Here is a 21,364-nt window from a genome sequence, read left to right on the forward strand (position 1 = left end):
CTGCAACATGCTACATTCACACAGCGAAGAGGCGTGCCTTACTTTCCCTGCCTGCCATGATGCTTCTTATGTCATTTCTGTGAAGCATCTCTGAAGCAAGCCGATAAAGGGACAGCGTGTAACAATCACCCAGAAGATGACCTCGGTTTTAGTCCAAACTGGGTTAGCACCATGCTCCCTTAACTCCTTCACAGTGCAGCCTAAAAACCCTCAGCATCGCCCCCTGCTGACCAATTATAGCAAATGTCAAACTGTACTCATGTGGTTACTAGTGCGGTATGTCCATGCAAGTCATTGTAACTTACTAACGTTAAAAGTAGCACAGTAGTAGGCTTTATTTTACTGAGTCATACACCGCCGCCACAATATTTATTTATTAATTTAATACGTTTATTTACTAAGTCAGGTACTGTTTTGCGGCCAATAAGTCAGGTACTATTTTGCACCTAATAAGCCAGGTACTGTTTTGCGCCTAATAAGTCAGGTACTATTTTGCACCAAATAAGCCAGGTACTGTTTTGCGCCTAATAAGTCAGGTACTGTTTTGCACCAAATAAGTCAGGTACTGTTTTGCACCGAATAAGTCAGGTACTGTTTTGCACCTAATAAGTCAAGTACTTATAAGTCAAGTACAAGCACCCAATAAGTCAGGTACTGTTTTGCACACAATAAGTACTAAGTCACCAATTAGTCAGGTACTGTTTTGCACCTAATAAGTCAGGTACTATTTTGCACCTAATAAGCCAGGTACTGTTTTGCGCCTAATAAGTCAGGTACTGTTTTGCACCGAATAAGTCAGGTACTGTTTTGCACCGAATAAGTCAGGTACTGTTTTGCACCTAATAAGTCAAGTACTTATAAGTCAAGTACAAGCACCCAATAAGTCAGGTACTGTTTTGCACACAATAAGTACTAAGTCACCAATTAGTCAGGTACTGTTTTGCACCTAATAAGTCAGGTACTGTTTTGCACCAAATAAGTCAGGTACTGTTTTGCACCTAATAAGTCAGGTACTGTTTTGCACTGAACAAGTCAGGTACTGTTTTGCACCGAATAAGTCACGTACTGTTTTGCACCTAATAAGTCAAGTACTTATAAGTCAAGTACAAGCACCCAATAAGTCAGGTACTGTTTTGCACACAATAAGTACTAAGTCACCAATTAGTCAGGTACTGTTTTGCACCTAATAAGTCAGGTACTGTTTTGCACCAAATAAGTCAGGTACTGTTTTGCACCTAATAAGTCAGGTACTGTTTTGCACTGAACAAGTCAGGTACTGTTTTGCACCGAATAAGTCAGGTACTGTTTTGCACCTAATAAGTCAAGTACTTATAAGTCAAGTACAAGCACCCAATAAGTCAGGTACTGTTTTGCAACCAATAAGTACTAAGTCACCCAATTAGTCAGGTACTGTTTTGCACCTAATAAGTCAGGTACTGTTTTGCACCGAATAAGTCAGGTACAGTTTGACACCTAATAATTCAGGTACTGTTTTGCACCTAATAAGTCAAGTACTGTTTTGCACCTAATAAGTCAGGTACGGTTTTGCACCTAATAAGTCAAGTACTTATAAGTCAAGTACAAGCACCCAATAAGTCAGGTACTGTTTTGCACCCAATAAGTACTAAGTACTAAGTCACCCAATTAGTCAGGTACTGTTTTGCACCTAATAAATCAGGTACTGTTTTGCACCTAATGTGTCAGGTACTGTTTTGCACCTAATAAGTCTTCCTAATCTCACGACCTACATGCTAACCACTCATACACCGTGCGGCCCTCAGACTCATATCATACAATGAAACATTTGGATGCATTCACATTCAATGATTCCTCATTGTTCTTGCTATGATGAATACCGTAGATGTAGGCAAAAGATCCTGGCGTTATTTGCGTCACACACATTAGGACATTTTATTTTTGCGAGTCAAGCGTTGCCTAAAGGGAAGAAATTGTGTGATTAAAACGCTTGCTCAAGCTTTCTGTCTCACACACTCACTATTACATAATAGAGGGTTTGTGCTCACTTGTTCCAACAAGCCAGGAATGTTGCTTTCCACCAAGTTGTAATCCAACTGTTGCTCCTTTTTTTTTTTTTTTTTACTTAACTATTGAAGGTTGGTCAATACCATAAATTATATAGTAGTGTATAAAATTGTACAGTTTTTTGTCAATTTCTTCTTATTATTATTATTATTACGCCATTTTTGTCTAACTCCTCACATTTATCAAACAATTCCAACCAGTCCAACATCAAAATGTTCAGCTCATTCAGGACACGCCTGCTATTTCATCAGGAATCTCCACATTTACTGTCATTTCAGATTTTCTGTGAAGTTTTTCCCATTTAAGATAAATGGGCGCCTCCTACTGGTGGAAAATCAGGAGTTGTTTCCCAACCCGATGGTTGCCGTTTTCCACCTCCATCCTGTTGTCATCGTTCCACTTCTTTAATTATTGCAACATTCAGTCTGCATTGTTACATTACACAATTTCAAATTTCGCCATTTTTAAGTCTAACTTTAAAAACAAATGGAGAAATTAAATGGTGAATCCTACTGGTGACCTGCCGACATGGCAGGAAGGGATGGGAATAACAGCGTTTAAAAACTTCTTTCACTTACGGGTAATCTAACGCATTACTTTTACTGTCAGCATAACGCCGTTACCATTTTCCACACCCCGTTACTGAAGCCGCCTAAACAATATATCACCGACTTCATAACTAACCTCCAGCGCAGTAAGAGTGTGAGACTGTTGCAGAGTGACAAGGGAGGTGTGAGATAACCACATAAGCAATGAGGATTGGCTCAGGTTTTAGTAAAATTGCGTCTTCAGCCAATCAGAGAACTTGAGTGGGGCGGGTGTTTAGAGCACATAAGCAATGAGGATTAGCTAATGTTTAGTAAGATTGCGTTTTCAGCCAATCAGAGAACTTGAGTGGGCGGGTGTTGAGAGCATATAAGCAATGAGGATTAACTAAGGTTTGGTAAGATTGCGTCTTCAGCCAATCAGATAACTTGAGTGGGCGGGTGTTTAAAGCACGTCCAAACAGCGTTTGCCAAATAGAAGCACAGACAGTACTTTAACCTCGTTGATGTCAAAGGTAAAAGGTACGTCCCCGAAAAAAACTTTGTCCATGACTTGTGTGAGCAACTCAAACACACAGAAACACCTGTCGAGTCTTTGCTGTGTGTGTGTGGGGGGGGGGGGGGGGGGAGTAGTTACTTTTACTGGTAACTAGCTACTTTTGTAGTGGAGAAACTCAGTGGTCACGTGGTCAGTGGTCAGTCAACTCATGGTGCCCACCCTGTCATCAGTCACATGATACTTGCTGAGCATCCATTGTTGACACGAGTGACAATGCATGTAGAGAAGCGATTGTTTGCAGTCAGAACATTCACAGTTTATGATCAGGATCCTGGAATCAAGTCTTGATGAAGATAGAACTGATGACATTGGCCCGGCTGGTGACATTGAACTCATCATGCAGGTTGTTGAACCAGGATGTTGTGGTTCTTGTCAGAGCAAAGGTGGAGGTCTAAGACGTGTGATGGATTGAGAAACCTTGTCTGTTCTCGAATGCTCTTTGTTGTTCTCACAAATCATCAAATTTTAACTCCTAATTTCCCATAAAGAGCGTGCCAAGTGATTGCCAAATTGTCCATACACGAGTACGGCGAAGAAAGCCTAAGACAGAGTTCCCCCTGGGAATCCCCATTGTTTTCTCCACGGATCCGGAATTGTTCAGTCGGGCACAATTAGGAAAGCCGTGACCAAAAGTGCATGTGGGAAATATTGTGTATATATTGTTACCCAGTGGCATCATTGGGCCTATTTTAGGGAGTCTTCAACACCCCCTAAAATGTTCTTAAGCCCCCCTAAATGATTTGATATTTTGTAATTTTTTATAGATTTTTTTTTTTTTACAATTTTTTTTTGACAAATTTTATATAATATTTAAGTTTGTAAGTGTATTTCAGTTTGTGGTCTAAGGCAGGGGTCTCAAACACACGGCCCGCGGGCCAAATGTGGCCCGCAGGACACTAGTTTGAGGCCCCCGCCTTGATATGAAAGTTTAATGTTAGCGCGGCCCGCGCAAGTTTGATATGGATGCTGTATGGTATCATGTACCCAGAAAAAATTATTACGTTTGATTAATGTTCATGTTAAATAACTGTTAATAGTTATCCTCCCTATCCGTGTGGAAGTGGTAAGTTTTTGGCTATTTAAGTTTAAAGGAAATAACTTGAAGGCTACCGTTTAGGTCGCTAGCTCTCTAGTTTGCGAGTTAGCATGTGTCTCAAGACCCTGCAGTTGCGCAATATGTTGTAAATAAAAAGAGTATAAATGTGACTATAGTGGTGTTTTGTCATGTCTACAGGGCTCTAATAATGCTTTGTTCATTTTAATCAGAGAAAAATAATTAGTCTACCCACCAACTATATGTGGTTTCTTAAGTTTTTATTATTTGCCGTTTTATTATTATTATTATTATTATATTTTTTTATTACTGATTGATTTTCTTTATTCTTGATTTGTTTATTTATTTTTCATCTTATTTTGTGTAGAAAAATAAAAATGAAGATATTTGAGAACAGTGGAATGTTTTATCAGAGCTTTTATTGTAGAAAATCGGAACCAAAGCAAAGTTTATTCATTTTTCTGTTTTTAATAAATGCGTTTTTTTTTTGTTTTTTTTTGAAAACCTAATGCGGCCCAGTCTCACAAAGACCCTAGCTCCAGTGGCCCCCAGGTAAATTGAGTTTGAGACCCCTGGTCTAAGGCGTTCCAACTGTTTACTGTATAAAAACAAGACAAGAAATTCACTTTGTTTCATTGAGAATTTATATTGCAAAAACAATGTTCCCCCTAAAATGTTCTTAAGTCCCCCTAAATAATTTGATATTTTTTAATTTTTCATAGATTTTTTTTTTACAAACTTTTTTTTGACAAATTTTATATAATATTTAAGTTTGTAAGTGTATAGAAGTTTGTGGTCTAAGGCGCTCCAACTGTTTACTGTGTGAATAAAAACAAGACAAGAAATTCGCTTTGTTTCATTGATAATTCATATTGCAAAAACAATGTCCCCCCTATAATGTTCTTAAGTCCCCCTAAATAATTGTATATTTTTTATTGATATTTTTTTATTTTTATAGATTTATTTTTTTTACTAAAAAAGTTTTGACAAATTTTATATAATATTTAAGTTTGTAAGTGTATTTCAGTTTGTGGTCTAAGGCGCTCCAACTGTTTACTGTGTGAATAAAAACAAGACAAGAAATTGGCTTTGTTTCATTGATAATTTATATTGCAAAAACAATGTCTCTTTATAGAAAAACAAATAAAGGTGTATTTGTGGCCAAAATCATATCAAAACAGTGTCCCGCTAATGGAAAATAAAGAGAAGCAGGAAGTTGTGCTATATAGCGAGTGCATTACAATAGAAACGATGCCGAGTGACGATCAGTGTGGCTGCTTGCTGTCCATATGGGAGGCGGCCTGGTAGGACTGCAAGTCTTGCCCAATGTACTCCGTCACTGTGGATGAAACAGAGCAGGAAGTGGGAGAGGGAAAAAAATTACTGACGATTCCTAAAAAAAAAAAAAAAGTGAAGTGGCATCACTTGGCTTCCACTCACCTTCCTCAAAAGTGATAGGGTGCATGTGGGCGGAGCTGCTGAACTCCAGAGGACATTCCTGAATTTTGGCATCCCTCTCATCCTCGTGACCAATGCCCTGCACCCTCCTTGGGGTGTCCCAATTCTCATACTGGGGTGCTGAACACATGTCTTGGTAGGGGTTCAGGTGAGTGGGAGGGGAGGGACACATCTCCTGAGTATAACCAGAGTACTGCAGGTACGGGGGGGTGGGGACCGGAGGCAGAGGCGAGGTGGAGATGGGGCTGCTGGCTGGGAACGGACTTAGAGAGGAGGAGTGGGAGGGAGAAGGGGAGGAGGACAGGTAGGGGGAGTCCAGCCAGGGGGAAGGGGATGGAGGTTGAGGACCGCGGGGGTACAGAGGGGGGAGGAGCTCGGTAAAACCCAACTCGAGGTTCTCAAAGTTGGGATGATGCTCGGACATGGTGGGGCACGACCCGCCGGGATCATCCGCCGCCGCTTCAGCGGCATACTCCTCCTGGTAGGCTAGGCCTGGGCATGGGGGAGAGTAGGTGGAGGGGTAGGGGGGTAGGTGGAAGCCGAGGCCAAGGCCCGCCTGGCCATCTGTCGTGGGGTTACCCCTCACATGGAGGCCGCTGTTCATTCTGGACTGAGGCAGGGCCAAGGGCCGGGACAGCAGGGGGTCCTCCTCCTGGAACATGACTGCACAAATAGACAAATAGTTAGTATATATATATATATATATATATATATATATTACAAATATTTGTACAAATATTTGTGTGTATTTCGGGGTACGGAAAAATATGGAATTTTAATGGCTCCAAATGTGAAAAGGACTGATAAATATCCAATTAGCCAATTGTTTGTGCAGGTTTATTTGTGCAGTGACACAGATACTAACTGGGGAGATATTTGAAGCAATGAGTGCTGCTCCGTTTCCTCTTCCCGTTGGACACGTAAAGACTGACCGACACTGGACGACTGACGGACAGGTCGCAGTAAGGCGGGACCCTCATACGCAGCAAACACTGAAGGGAGAACCAATCATATTAATGCCTGATCTGCTTTCAAAGAAAGTGTACCAAAACTACCTCGTTGCTGTTATCACGATCCACATGGGCCTCCTGCTCCCACTGAAGTTTACCGTCTGATTTTTTTGGGGGTCGAAAAAAGTGGAAGCGGAAGAACAACCTAAGTCTCATCTTTGCACAGCAACTCATTTAGGAAGTAACTTTTATTACACCACAACAATGGAGAGAATCTTCAGTCAGCACTTACCGGTACCTCTCTCCATGAAAAAAACCCTGGAGATTGGCATGAAGTTGGTGCCGCTCAGCAGCAGCTCCTCGCCGCCCTCCACCGAACACGATGTGAGGCTGACAGACTCAATGACAGGAAGCTCCTGCGCTGACCGCTGGGCTGTGGCGAGGAGAAGACCAAAAATCAGATGAAATATCATCCAATGAGATCCATTTGGTAATGGTAATGGTTTAATTTCATTTGAACATGCATCAGATTACAATTGAGTGCATCCCATAATCAGTTCCCAGTTCCACATGTCCAAAAGGAGTAGGAAGAAGCAAAGCTTATAAAATCCTACCCCTCCATCTGGTACTTTTACAATCACTAACTGTTACATTTGTTCACTTCCTGCTTTCCATAATACAGTTTTTTTGTTTTTTTTTTAATAATGTACCTCGTACCGAAGTACAAGGTGATATGACCATACAATGACATAATGGGTACCATAGTAACCGTCATTTTCTGATATTTGGAGACTTAAAAGTGAAAGCACATATTGTTCTGCATTTTGTGTCATGTTAATGTGAGCCATAGAATAAACACAGAATAATCTCTTATTCCCTGTTCAAAAACATTAGCTCTCGTCTCAATTTTGCCAGAAAACATCTTGATAATCCCCCAAATCCTTTTCCCGGCTGGGCATGCCCGTAACACCTCACCAGGGAGGCGTCCGGGAGGCATCCTGACTAGATGCCCGAGCCACCTCAACTGACTCCGCTCTATTTTTATTTTTATTTATTATTTTTTTATCACGTACCGAAGTACGAGGTGATATGACCATCCAATGATGTAATGGGTACCATAGCAAGTGTCAACATATATATATATATATATATATGATTACATTTTTAGCTAATTGGTTGTTTTTAGCCTTATTTGGTCTAGCCAAATACTAAAAACTCGCCAACTTTGTCGCCGCCATCCGACCTATAACATACAAGTAACCACTCACAACATTCAATGGGCAGCGAGGCCACTTGCAGAGCCAGGACCCGACCAGGGGGGGCAGCAGGCGGCACCAACGGAAGATGAGTGCGGAAGACCAAGCGGACGCGTGTGTTTTTCCTCCCAACGTCGGTTTCACCTTTCCTCAGCTCAATGTCCGAGTTCCTCAGCTTGAGAATCCCGGCACAGTCAATGCTGCGGCATTGAACAGTGGTATCATTTTAACCAGCATCACCTCCAATACACGCTCAGTGTACTCACAGTGCGGTCATGTGGTTCTCCGGGTTAAGAGGGATGTCCAGAAGTTTGGTCCCCGTCTGGATGCTCTCGTGACTTGTGGTGCCCACCATTTTTCCAGTCACCCTGAAAAGAAACCAGTGAAGGACTGACTGAACAAACCCACGGTGGTTCTATATTCAGTTCTTGGCCATATCCAAAACAGAAAAACTCTTAAATCAGATCCTCATCCTGAGAATCTCCCAAGGTCTAGATCACAGGTGTCAAACTGGAGGTGCCATGGAGGTCCGAGTACTGCAGGTTTTCTCTCCAACCAGTGGTTTCATTGATGAGCGCCATCCCTGATTTAGTGACTGGAAAGAAAACCTGCAGTTTGACACCCCTGAACGAGTCAACTTCCAATACCTGTGTATCTGATAGAAAGGATGTGGCCTGATGGATCGGTCGTCTGCAGTTCCGACAAAAACCTGAAGGGAAAGCGGTTTCCTCTCCGTGTATCCGCTCAGCTGCAAAGAGTATTCTTGTATTAAGCTTCCGACGCGTCTTTGGTTGGGACTATGCTGATGTGTCACCTTCACGACAGGATGTCCCGTCGGAACGGCTTTGACAGCTCCCCGGCTCCCCTCAGTCTCGTAGTGGGCCCGGTGGTGGGGACGGGGCTGCACCTCAATACGCAGCTCATACTGGTCAAACTGGGACGGTAGGGGCCAGTCGAGTGGCGGCAGGGCGTTGGACCTAGACAAGTTTGGGTTACAAGGTTATGTCTACCCCCGTTCCCCGAGACCTTAGCCTCTTTGAACCAGTAGAGGGCAGCAAATGACCATGTCTATAGATTAGCATCCAAGGCATCCATAGAGTGGAACACCTTTTTAGCTAACATGGGACCCCGGGAGAAGGGTGGTGACTTGCCTGAACAGAGGACTGTGGGCGCTGGCTCGTGTCCGACCCCAAGCCACAGCAGGGGGCACCGAAAGGTAGTCCATACCCATCGTGGGGGGTTCTCTCCTGGTCTGTTGGGTCTCTGGAGGCAGGCAGGAGGAGCTGGAAGCCGGGGACTCCTTATCCACCTCCCTTGGAGATAACTAAGAGGGCAAGAAGTTTCATCGAGATGAATTTCGGAAGTGAAGCATCTTGACTGGTGTGTCGTGTGAATACCTGCTCCACAGACGTCTTCCTGGTTTTCTGTGGGATGCTGAGCTCACAGTTGTTGACCGGTACTTGTGATGTAAGGCCTGAGTCTTCACCCTCCAGGATGCCCCCCTGCAGCTCCTCAGAATAACTTGCCCTACGGGAGGAGCATGGAGATGCGAGGGGCGAGTTCCTACGCTTCTTACCGCCCGGTGAAGTCGGCCTGGAGGACGGCGAGAGGCCGAAATGGAGGGCGGCCTCATTGAGCTCCTCCTCCTCCACCAGCAGGGAGTCACAGCTGGAAGCCGGACTGAGCCAGCCGCGGGAGGAGGGGCTGGAGGCGGGGCTGGGGCTAAGCGAGCCAGGGCATCTGTCTCTGTAGGTGAAGGGGTCCAGCAAAGGTAGATAGAGGCGTTCTCTATCCCACCTGCCCCCGCCATCCATGTCCCAGGAAATGGAGGGTGCCCGGTCGTCCTCGGGGGAGATGGTGGTGATCTGAATGCTGGGACACTCCACTACTCGGGACTCTGAAACCTGACAGGTTTGTTGGACTTGACTGGAATCTACAAAGCAAAAGGAATTTGTCTTTCTTACCTGAACTGAGCGCGCCGGCAGGCTCTCGTAGGTTCCGCTGAACTCCTTGACCATCACTCTTCGTGGAGGCGGGGAATGCATCCCGGCTCTCTGATTGTCTGAAGGCGGGGGGCTGGGGATGCGGATGGAGTGGCCCGCATGGGTGGCAGCAAGGTGACCTGTAAATATTAGAAAAATAGTTTTTTTCTACTTTCAGATCCAATTCAACCTCACATCAGTAAGCTCTTTTTAAGGTTTGATCTGCAGGATGACGACAACAATCTGGCACGAGAAAACCTCATTATATGTCCATTGGCTGGTCCCAAAAAAACATCACAACATCCACCCATAACTTTCATTCATTCATTCATTTTCTACTGCTTTTTCCTCACGAGGGTTCGCGGGGGTGCTGGAGCCTATCCCAGCTGTCTTCGGGCGAGAGGCGGGGTACACCCTGGACTGGTGGCCAACCAATCACAGGGCACATATAGACAAACAACCATTCACACTCACATTCATACCGCATGGCGGTCTAGTGGTTAGCGCGCAGACCTCACAGCTTGGAGACCAGGGTTCAATTCCACCCTCGGCCATCTCTGTGTGGAGTTTGCATGTTCTCCCCGTGCATGCGTGGGTTTTCTCCGGGTACTCCGGTTTCCTTCCACATTCCAAAAACATGCTAGGTTAATTAGCGACTCCAAATTGTCCATAGGTATGAATGTGAGTGTGAATGGTTGTTTGTCTATAGGGTGTACACCGCCTCTCGCCCGAAGACGGCTGGGATAGGCTCCAGCACCCCCGCGACCCTCATGAGGAAAACTGGTAGAAAATGAATGAATGAATGAATTTGGTAAACATCAAGTGGCAAGTATAGCCATTTAGTCATCAATCCCACTCGCTTTATCCATCCATTTTCCTTTCCGGGTCCGGGTCGCGGGGGCAGCAGTCTCAGTAGGGAATCCCAAACTTCCCGGTCCCCGGCCACCTCCTCAAGCTCCACCGGCAGGACACGAAGGCATTCCCAGGCCAGCTGTGACACATAATCCCTCCAGCGTGACATATAGGTCTGCCCCGGGGCCTTTTCCTGGCTGGGCATGCCCAGAACACCTCGCATCCGGACTAGATGCCCGAGCCACATCAATTGACTCCTCTCGATGTGAAGGAGAAGCAGCTCTACTCCGAGCCCCTCCCGGATGACTGAGCTTCTCACCCAATTAGCTTTCCCTCACTTTAGTGAACGCTAATTGTTGCCATTCCCGCGACTCACGGTACCTTTTCATACAAGGCAAGGTTAGCATCTTTTGCCAGGCGTTTTTAATCCAACATGTTCACAAATTACAAAATTTAACAGAATGAGCTGGCAGCTTGAGCAGGTTCCAGATTGGAAAAATATTATTCCCTTTTTTCCAAAATGTAATATGTACTATATTTTTATTTTGGGAAGTATGGGGCTATATCCAACACCGGGTTATCTTAGCTTCACCTAAATTCATTCATTTTCTACCGCTTATCCCCACGAGGGTCGCGGGGCTGCTGTTATGCTGCAGAGTCTCGAGACGGCCACTCGCTAGCGAGTTAACCAATTTGCCTCCAATTGATTTCTTAACTTAAGAAGCCAAAACTTTACCACTTCCACACTGAACGTGAGGAGAAGTCTTTGTGTTCTTGTTTCTCCAACAAAATAAAAAGTGGTCTGAGATTGGCAACAGGCGCATATATAGAACGCCGACAACCAAAAGCATGTACAGACGTGACATTGAACGACCTAAAATCAACAGGTTTTTGCTCCCATGGACATAAACATGGACCTCAAGAATCAAGTGTGTGGGAACTTGGTCAAAATATATAGGGTTCTTGCCCAGAAAGTCCGAAGGAGTTAATTTCAAGACGTGCTAAAGTGACCTTTCACATCAAAAGTTGGTCAAAAATCATTCATTCATTTTCTACCGCTTTTTCCTCATGAGGGTCGCAGGGGGTGCTGGAGCCTATCCCAGCTGTCTTCAGGCGAGAGGCGGGGTACACCCTGGACTGGTGGCCAGCCGATCACAGGGCACATATAGACAAACAACCATTCACACTCACATTCATACCTATGGACAATTTGGAGTGGCTAATTAACCTAGCATGTTTTTGGAATGTGGGAGGAAACCGGAGTACCCGGAGAAAACCCACGCATGCACGGGGAGAACATGCAAACTCCACACAGAGATGGCCGAGGGTGGAATTGAACTCGGGTCTCCTAGCTGTGAGGTCTGCCCACCGTGCAGCCGTATTATTATTATCATTATCATTATTATTATTATTATTTTTCTTTCATTTATTCATTCGTTTTCTACCGCTTATCCTCACGAGGGTCACGGGGGTGCTGGAGCCTATCCCAGCTGTCTTCGGGTGGCCAGCCAATGACAGGGCACATATAGACAAACAACCATTCACACTCACATTCATACCTATGGACAATTTGGAGTGGCCAATTAACCTAGCATGTTTTTGGAATGTGGGAGGAAACCGGAGTACCCGGAGAAAACCCACGCATGCACGGGGAGAACATGCAACCAAATAACCAAACATTCTTAAATATGACAACAAGTGCCAATGAAAAAAACAAGCTGTGGGCCAAAAATGGTCCCGAGTCCACACTTTGGACACCTTTGTGTTAATGATTATTATATTTGTAGTCAAGTGTGTTATTGGTTGAATTCATCACACAGAGATGGCCGAGGGTGGAATTGAACCCTGGTCTCCTAGCTATTTAAGTAGATTTGATCTTGGCTCATATATGCAATCACAAGGATCACTGCTGCTTAAGTCTTTATGTTAAGCCGGCGTCTAACTCCAGCTTTTCCATTGTGGTGAACTTAATTTTCACTCTCAATGCACCATATGAAAAGCACACAATAAAAGTTGTTGCTCAATCTCCGTAGCCCCCCTTTAACGTCTCGTTTGGCTGCCTCCACGTTTGAAGGAGTACAAATAAAATTTAACAGGAGCTTTTGTTTAGTTGCAAATAGCTTAATAGCACATAATATCCCCAAAATTGTGGCCCGCTCACGTCAAAGTCGATTATATCAGACGGATATAAATGTCCCATAAATAATTAGGCTATTCTCATAAGTAAATTTTAGACTACAGTTGCTTTTCTATTCCATAATTCCGCATTGTCATATGGAAACGATTTATTAAACAGCCCCCACCAGCGTTTTTTCCGAGTTACCCCAAACAACAAACTTTTACACGAAACCACATCATTGAAAAGTACATTTGGATCACACAGCTGTGTGAACCGATTATCTTCCGCTAATGACCTTGGATAATTGGCACGGTGACTTCCTGTCGTTTTACGTTCACGTCAAGCCTTGAAACCGAGAGAGTTGTGTTGTCTTCCGTTTGACATGGTCTCACAACAGAAATCAAAATGAAAAGCCGAGGTGGAAAAACAAAGAAACCTTCAAATGTTTCCTGGCAACACTAAATATTTCCAAGTCATTAAAGCTGCCGTGCTACGAGAACCTTGTATTGAGGACACGAGCCTCATTCGGAATAGCTCCGATGTTATTTACAGGATAAAGACATTTCCAGAAATACAGGTAGGCTAGGAGTCCATTTGTGTCCCATAATGTTTCATCATCTACACTATTAGACTCTGAGTACCTCTTAAACCCCAAATAATCCATTACAGGATGATGTCAAAGCTGGAAATAATAGAAATAGGAATAATCTGTTCCAGGGTCAAACTGCAACCATGATAAAACTAACTGTAAACAGTGCAGGCAGTGCTTGAAGTCACATTTTAACATTCTTAACTGCCCGACTAGCATAAACTGTCAATATTAAGACGCAGAACCTTGAACATGAAAGGTACTTTTAACATTATTGCCATTTTTTGTAAGTGTCATGCAAATGGGAAACTAAAAAAATAAATAAACAAATAAATAAATAATGTTATATATAATAATCATTACATATAATAATAATATTATAAACAATTTCTAAGTAATAATAAAAACGGCTAACGAAGGTACTTTTAACATTATTGCCATTTTTTAAGTGTCATGCAAATGGGAAACAATAAATAAATAAATAAATAAATAAATAAATAAATAAATAAATAAATAAATAAATTATTATTATATAAAAATAATTATTATTATATATAATAATTATTATAATATATAATAATAATATAAATAATAACAATATTATAAATAATAATAAAAACGGCTAACGTTAGGACGTGAATGCAGTACAACAGTACAACAACATGCAGTACAACATGGCCGATGTGCCTCGCTCGTCTCACTTTAACAGCATTTTTACAAGCGTAAAAAGAAGTTAAGTACTACTGATGGCGGAAACCATAAAATATTCGGAAAACATCACAAAATTCCTCTCCATTTCATTTCGAAGCATTTCAGGTGTATTGCAAGTGTAAAAAGAAGCTCAGCACCGTTAAAGCAATGGTTTAGAATTACAAGTGTCGCAAAGAAAAAGCTAAAGTTCATTCAATAATTTCCTCACGAGGGTCGCGGGGGGGGGGGGGGGTTGCTGGAGCCTATCCCAGCTGTCTACAAGCGAGAGGCGGGGTACACCCTGGACTGGTGGCCAGCCAACCACAGGGCACATATAGACAAACAACCATTCACACTCACATTCATACCTATGGACAATTTGGAGTGGTTAAAAAAGCTAAAGTTAATTCAGTAAAATAACTTTTTCCTTCAGCGAAAAGAAGCCGTGGACAAATCCCGGAAGTTGAAATGTGTCACCTTGTGAACTTCATTTTGTGTGTGTGTGTGCGAGTGTACTGGTTAGTGGGTGATGCAAGATGGGTGGGGGGGGGTGAGAGTCCGCAGTTCCTTCCAGTCCGCAGAGGCTGAGCTTCCTTCCCAGATGGCAGCTCTTAACTCACACGCACTTGATGAGAACCACATTGGGTCCGCGCTTATTTGCACGCACGCACGCACACGCATGTTCCCATGCATGTCAGACCACCCGGAGGTCTTTCACACGCTAACTATGTGAGAAATGCTCCACACTGACCTCGACCACCTCCGCCACTACCGCTGCTGTCAGCGGGCTTCACGTCGCTTCGCTCCCGGCCGATGGAGCCCTTCTCCGGTATGGATGAATGCACCGGTGATGTCCCCCGGCCCGGCCGCGGTGGGTCCTCCTCAAATACCAACTTGAACTCGAACTCGCCCTCCTCCCAGCCGGAGCCCGGCGCGGCCCCCATCGGCGAGGAGGACGCAGAAGGAGTCCTAAAAAGTTTTCAAAGTGGAGGAGGTGATATTTTTTCTTTAAGAGTGCCTCATGACGCCAAAGAAATCCTGAACTTCTCCGATCCTTTTCTTCTTCTTCAAACAGGATGAATGGTTGTTTTTGTTCTCGACATGTCCCTCTTTCTTCTCTTTCATCCTCCCTCCATCGTCATCCTCACGCAAGAGAGAGGAAGAGGAGGAGGGGGAGGAAAAAGTTTATCAAATATTTTTGTCGTCCTTTACCCTTAATTGCCTCTGGGTGGGTTCTACAGCTCCTTCCCCATAGCCCCCCGTGCCTGTCAATCACCACAAAGCCCCGCCCCGAGCCCACTACCCCTCACATCCTCGTCCCTCCTTCCTCCTCATTCCCCTCCGCTTTCTCACACTCCTCATGAAAAAACCCAAAAGAATCCAAAAATGATCCTTAGTCGTGAAAAGTAGCTGCAATGTGGCAGAGTGACCACCAGGGCTGGAAGAGGATCTTGCAGTGTTTCCTGCGGACCCTGAACGCCTCACTCCCCCTTTTTTTGGCTGTCATTCCTCCTTCACCGCCCCTCTTTCTTCATCCCCCACCTCCTTTTTTTATGAGCCCCCCTCCTCCTCCCCTCTCAGCCAAAGATCTGTTTCTCATTATCCTCTACAGTCTGTCTCAGTCAAGAGACGTAAAACCTAAATAACCCCCCCCACCCCCTCCCCAATCCACCCACCATGTCTTTAGGCTCCGCCCCTTGCTGCTGTTGTCTCACTTCCTCGTCTTGGTGCTACTGAGTTTCCGAAACAAATCCTTGGACCTTTTACGAATGATGGAAAAATAGACTTATATGTACTAATATACAAATGTGACCTTTGACCTCTGGGATTTTGGCACCGATACCTTTCCAAATCGATAGGAATCCTTGTCAAAGTCAACAGAGTTCTTGCAATAATCCCTTAAAGATTCCAGTGTACTTTTTTTTACCATGTACCCAGTATCTCATATAGCAGGGGTCTCAAACACGAGGCCCGCGGGCCAAATGTGGCCCGCAGGACACTAGTTTGAGGCCCCCGCCTTGATATGAAAGTTCAATGTTAGTGCGGCCCGCGCAAGTTTGATCTGGATGCTGTATGGTATCATGTACCCAGAAAAAATGATTACGTTTGATTAATGTTCATGTTAAAGGTTAAATAACTGTCAATAGTTATCCTCCCTATCCGTGTGGAAGTGGTAAGTTTTTGGCTTTTTTTAAGTTTAAAGGAAATAACTTGGAGGCAACCGTTTAGGTCGCTAGCTCTCTAGTTTTCGAGTTAGCATGTGTCTCAAGACCCTGCAGTTGAGCAATATGTTGTAAATAAAAAGAGTATAAATGTGACTATAGTCGTGTTTTGTCATGTCTACAGGGCTCTAATAATGCTTTGTTCATTTTAATCTGAAAAAAATAATTTGTCTACCCACCAACTATATGTGGTTTCTTGTTTTTTAATTATTTGCCGTTTTATTATTATTATATTTATTTATTTATTACTGATTGATTGATTTTCTTTATTCTTTATCTTATTTTGTGTAGAAAAATAAAAATTAAGATATTTGAGAACAGTTGAATGTTTTATCAGAGCTTTTATTGTAGAAAATTGGAACCAAAGCAAAGTTTATTCGTTTTTCTGTTTTTAATAAATGCGTTTTGTTTTTGTTTTTTTGGAAAACCTGAAAACCCAGCCTCGCCCAGACCCTAGCTCCAGTGGCCCCCAGGTAAATTGAGTTTGAGACCCCTGTCATATAGCATATTCAATGTTAATAATGGAATGTTTCATACATGTTTAGGACTTTCTAAATATGTTTTCTAACATAATTAGAACCCTTTAGACATGAAATAACATGCCTGTATATTCACCTTTAAACTATTATTTATTGACATTGCCCAACTGTTATGCTGCAGGGTCTCGAGACGGCCACTAGCTAGCGAGTTAACCAGTTTGCCTCCAATTGATTTCTTAACTTAAGAAGCCAAAACTTTACCACTTCCACACCGAACGTGAGGAGAAGTCTGTGACTTTGTGTTTTTGTTTCTCCAATGAAATAAAAATGGTCTGAGATTGACAACAGGCGCATATATAGAACGCCGACAACAAAAAGCATGTACATGCAAATTCCACACAGAAATGGCCGAAGGTGGAATTGAACCCAGGTCTCCCAGCTGTGAGGTCTGCGCGCTAACCACTAGACCGCCATGCCGCCCATGCTCAAACATAAAAACTAATAATAGCAATAACCTAATTAAAAAATAGATATTATAATCTAAATTAGGGCGGCAGGGTGTACCCCGCCTCTCGCCCGAAGACAGCTGGGATAGGCTCCAGCAACCCCCGCGACCCTTGTGAGGAAAAAGCGGTAGAAAATGAATGAATGAATGAATAATCTAAATTACATTTTAAATTTAATCAACTCATTAAGTAATTAAAAAGTCAGAAATATGCAAGGACCCACTGTAGATAATATTTTGATTACTTACCCGCATATCATGTGAGTAAATTCCCGCCATTTTAAGTATTCTGTAGCTTGAATGAACGTGTTAATTATTGTACTTTCCAATTTATAAATCATTTTCCACACAAAACTGAAATAAAGTATATTGCCTCATTGTAAATGCCTAAGGCCCAGACACTGTTATCCTTGTGGCAGAACCTAGCATGTTTTTGGAATGTGGGAGGAAGCCGGAGTACCCGGAGAAAACCCACGCATGCACGGGGGAATCGGCAAACAAATGTAACCTTTAGGGATATGAAAATGTTACATTTTGGCTTGAAAGAAAGTAATTACCTGCTCAGCTAATGTGACTGTGGATGGTGTGACGTTTCCATCCATTCCCATCCACTATGATGATCAGCCTGTGGACACACGGACACTGCATGTCCACTATATCACCCTGTCGCCCTCTTGTGGCTGACGACAGGAACTAGTTTTAACACTCATGACTGCCAGGTTCAAACTTCTTGGCTGCTTGTTAAATTGCATATGCTCTGTATGAGCAATCCTGCCTTTACAAAGAATAATGCTCACTTCTTGGTATTCATTCAACTTTATGATTGTTCTTGTAGTTGCTGAGAGCTAATGGTTTATAACAGGGGTGGGCAAACTTTTTGACTCGCGGGCCGCATTGATTTGATAAAATTGACGAGGGGGGGGCGAATATATAGTATTTTACACGTGACAGTCCATTTGTACACATATATTTTTACACATATTTTACACATAAAAGTGTCATGCAGTCTGCTATACGTGCACTTTGAGATAATTTATTTGATGTAAAGTGCATTATAAATTTATTATTATTATTATTATTATTATTATTATTATTATTATTATTATTATTATTATTATTATTATTATTATTATTATTATTATTATTATTATTATTATTACGGCCAGTCCAGGGTGTACCCCGCCTCTCGCCCCAAGACAGCTGGGATAGGCTCCAGCACCCCCCTGACCCTAGTGAAGAAAAGCGGTAGAAAATGAATGAATGAATGAATTATTATTATTATTATTATTATTATTATTATTATTATTATTATTATTATTATTATTATTATTATTATTATTATTATTATTATTATTATTATTATTATTATTATTATTATTATTATTATTATTATTGTTGTTGTTGTTGTTGTTGTTGTTGTTATTATTATTATTATTATTTTTATTATTATTATCATTATTATTATTATCATTATTATTATTATTATTACGACCAGTCCAGGGTGTACCCCGCCTCTCGCCCCAAGACAGCTGGGATAGGCTCCAGCACCCCCTGCGACCCTCGTGAGGATAAGTGGTAGAAAATGAATGTATTATTTTTATTTTTATTTTTATTTTTATTTTTATTTTTATTTTTATTTTTATTTTTATTTTTATTTTTATTTTTATTTTTATTTTTATTTTTATTTTTATTTTTATTTTTATTTTTATTTTTATTTTTATTTTTATTTTTATTTTTATTTTTATTTTTATTTTTATTTTTATTTTTATTTTTATTTTTATTTTTATTTTTATTTTTATTTTTATTTTTATTTTTATTTTTATTTTTATTTTTATTTTTATTTTTATTTTTATTTTTATTATGTGCTTGTGTCCCTTTTTTCAGGAGCATTTTGTAAACAACAGACCACATCAAATAACGAAATTGATAAAACAGCTACTTCAACCATCAAAAGGTTGACTCAAGCCATGATGCCAGGTTGTACGTTGAGTTTAAATGAAATATTTTGGAAAGAACAGGCGGGCAAATATTACAATTATGTGTTTACATAAAAAAGTCAAATTCAAACATACAAACGTCAGCTTCTTGTTACCATGGCGACTGCCTAGAAACACATCATGTCATCTTCAAAGTTCACCTGCTTTGTCCCATTCATTGGACCTGAATCCATCTTATTGTTTGACAGTGAGCATGTGCTCTTTGCTAACTATTTATACTTGCTTGTTTACAACATCCATCACCACAGAGCCCGCCCCGCCCCCTCACGGACAGCTGTACCATGACAACTGGGACCATGTCAGACCGATCCGGCCCAGTGGATGTGAAATGTGAAATAGAAAAGGGAATTGTGAGTGGATGTGAGTTGGGTTAGCTTTGACTGCTAGTGGGGTGACGCTAGGAAGTACTGTCATTTGTCAAAGCCATCAGGTGGACAATCTAGAAAGCAGTCAAAAGAAGTAAACTGTACTTTAAGGGGAGCTTGAGCTTGTGAAATAAACATCTTTCTGTAGTTGGAAAAAGTGGGAGAACGGGGACTGGGAGGGGTTGGACTAGAAGGATTTTTGTACCGCAAAAGTCATTTTCCATTTTCGTTTGATATTCTTTTGCTTATCCATCAATTTTCTATACCGCTTATCCTGATTAGGGTGACGGTGGTGTGCTGGAGCCTACCCCAGCTTAAGCCTATTGCAACCATTCCCACTCACATTCACACCTATGGTAATGGTAATGGTAATGGCGTAATTTCATTTGAACATGCATCAGATTACAATTGAGTGCATCCCATAATCAGTTCACAGTTCCACATGTCCAAAAGGAGTAGGAAGAAGCAAAGCTTATTAAATTATACCCCTCTATCTGGTACTTTTAAAATCACTAACTGTTACATTTGTTCACTTCCTGCTTTCCTAATATAATTTAATATATATTTTAATTTTAAGTTTTATTTTTATTTACATTTGTTTAATTTAATTTAATTTAATTTAATTTAATTTAATTTAATTTAATTTAATTTAATTTAATTTAATTTTATTTTATTTTATTTTATTTTATTTTATTTTATTTTATTTTATTTTATTTTATTTTATTTTATTTTATTTTATTTTATTTTATTTTATTTTATTTTTGTCACGTACCGAAGTAGGCGGTGATATGAGCATCCAATGCCATAATGGGTACCATAGTAAGTGTCAATATAGTGATATATATAGCACATCATGACTGGTTCAAGACTCTTCATCCTTGTATTTAGCAAACATCAACTGCTTGTATTGTTTCTTGAATTGGCTCATCGTTGTGCATTGTTTGAGGTCCTTACTCAATCCATTCCATAGTTTGATTGCACATACTGAAATGCTATGGCTAGCATAACGTAGTCCTAGCATAGAAGTGTTTCAAATGTACTTCTTCCCTGAGATCATATTTCTCCTCTCTTGTAGAGAAGTATTGGATGACATTTTTAGCTAATTGCTTATTTTTAGCCTTATGCATTATTTTAGCTGTTTGAAGATGAACTATATCAGCAAGTTGAAGTATTTGTGATTTTAGAAATAAGGAGTTAGTATGTTCTCTGTAGGCGGCATTATGAATTATCCTTACTGACCTTTTTTGCAGTACATTTAGCGAGTGAAGATTGCTTTTATAGTTATTAGCCCATATTTCCACACAATAAGTAAGATATGGTAGAACCAGAGAGCAATAAAGAGTGTGGAGTGAGTTCTGATTGAGAACAAATTTTGCTTTGTTCAATACTGAAATATTTCTGGCCACCTTATGTTGTATATTTGTAATATGAGGTTTCCATCTATTGTGATCCCCAGAAATTTATTTTCGTTCACCCTTTCAATGTCCACACCGTCTATTTGTCTATTTGTCTTGTCCATCTACCTATGGACAATTTGGAGTCGCCAATTAACCTAGCATGTTTTTGGAATGTGGGAGGAAAACCCACGCATGCACGGGAAGAACATGCAAACTCCACACAGAGATTCCCAAGTGGAGAATCGAACCCAGGTCTTCCCGATCTCCTGACTGTGTGATCTGCAAATGATGCGTTCAAGGCG

At 41.5% G+C, this 21,364-nt stretch overlaps 1 protein-coding gene across 1 annotated transcript; it reads right to left on the reverse strand.

The window, feature by feature from the left end:
• Positions 1–5,295: 5,295 nt before the first annotated feature.
• On the reverse strand, positions 5,296–15,368 carry nfatc4 (nuclear factor of activated T cells 4). Its single transcript, XM_058075139.1, has 13 exons — positions 14,849–15,368; positions 9,830–9,987; positions 9,263–9,769; positions 9,017–9,189; positions 8,680–8,842; positions 8,513–8,613; positions 8,132–8,233; positions 7,878–8,065; positions 6,902–7,042; positions 6,715–6,770; positions 6,525–6,651; positions 5,642–6,322; positions 5,296–5,540 (listed from the first exon to the last, which is right to left on the reverse strand). The coding sequence occupies exons 1-13, from the start codon at positions 15,039–15,041 to the stop codon at positions 5,467–5,469; spliced, it is 2,664 nt and encodes an 887-aa protein (XP_057931122.1). The 5' UTR covers positions 15,042–15,368; the 3' UTR covers positions 5,296–5,466.
• Positions 15,369–21,364: the final 5,996 nt, after the last annotated feature.

The sequence above is a fragment of the Doryrhamphus excisus genome, chromosome 1, assembly GCF_030265055.1.
Source record: "Doryrhamphus excisus isolate RoL2022-K1 chromosome 1, RoL_Dexc_1.0, whole genome shotgun sequence".
Taxonomy (NCBI): domain Eukaryota; kingdom Metazoa; phylum Chordata; class Actinopteri; order Syngnathiformes; family Syngnathidae; genus Doryrhamphus; species Doryrhamphus excisus.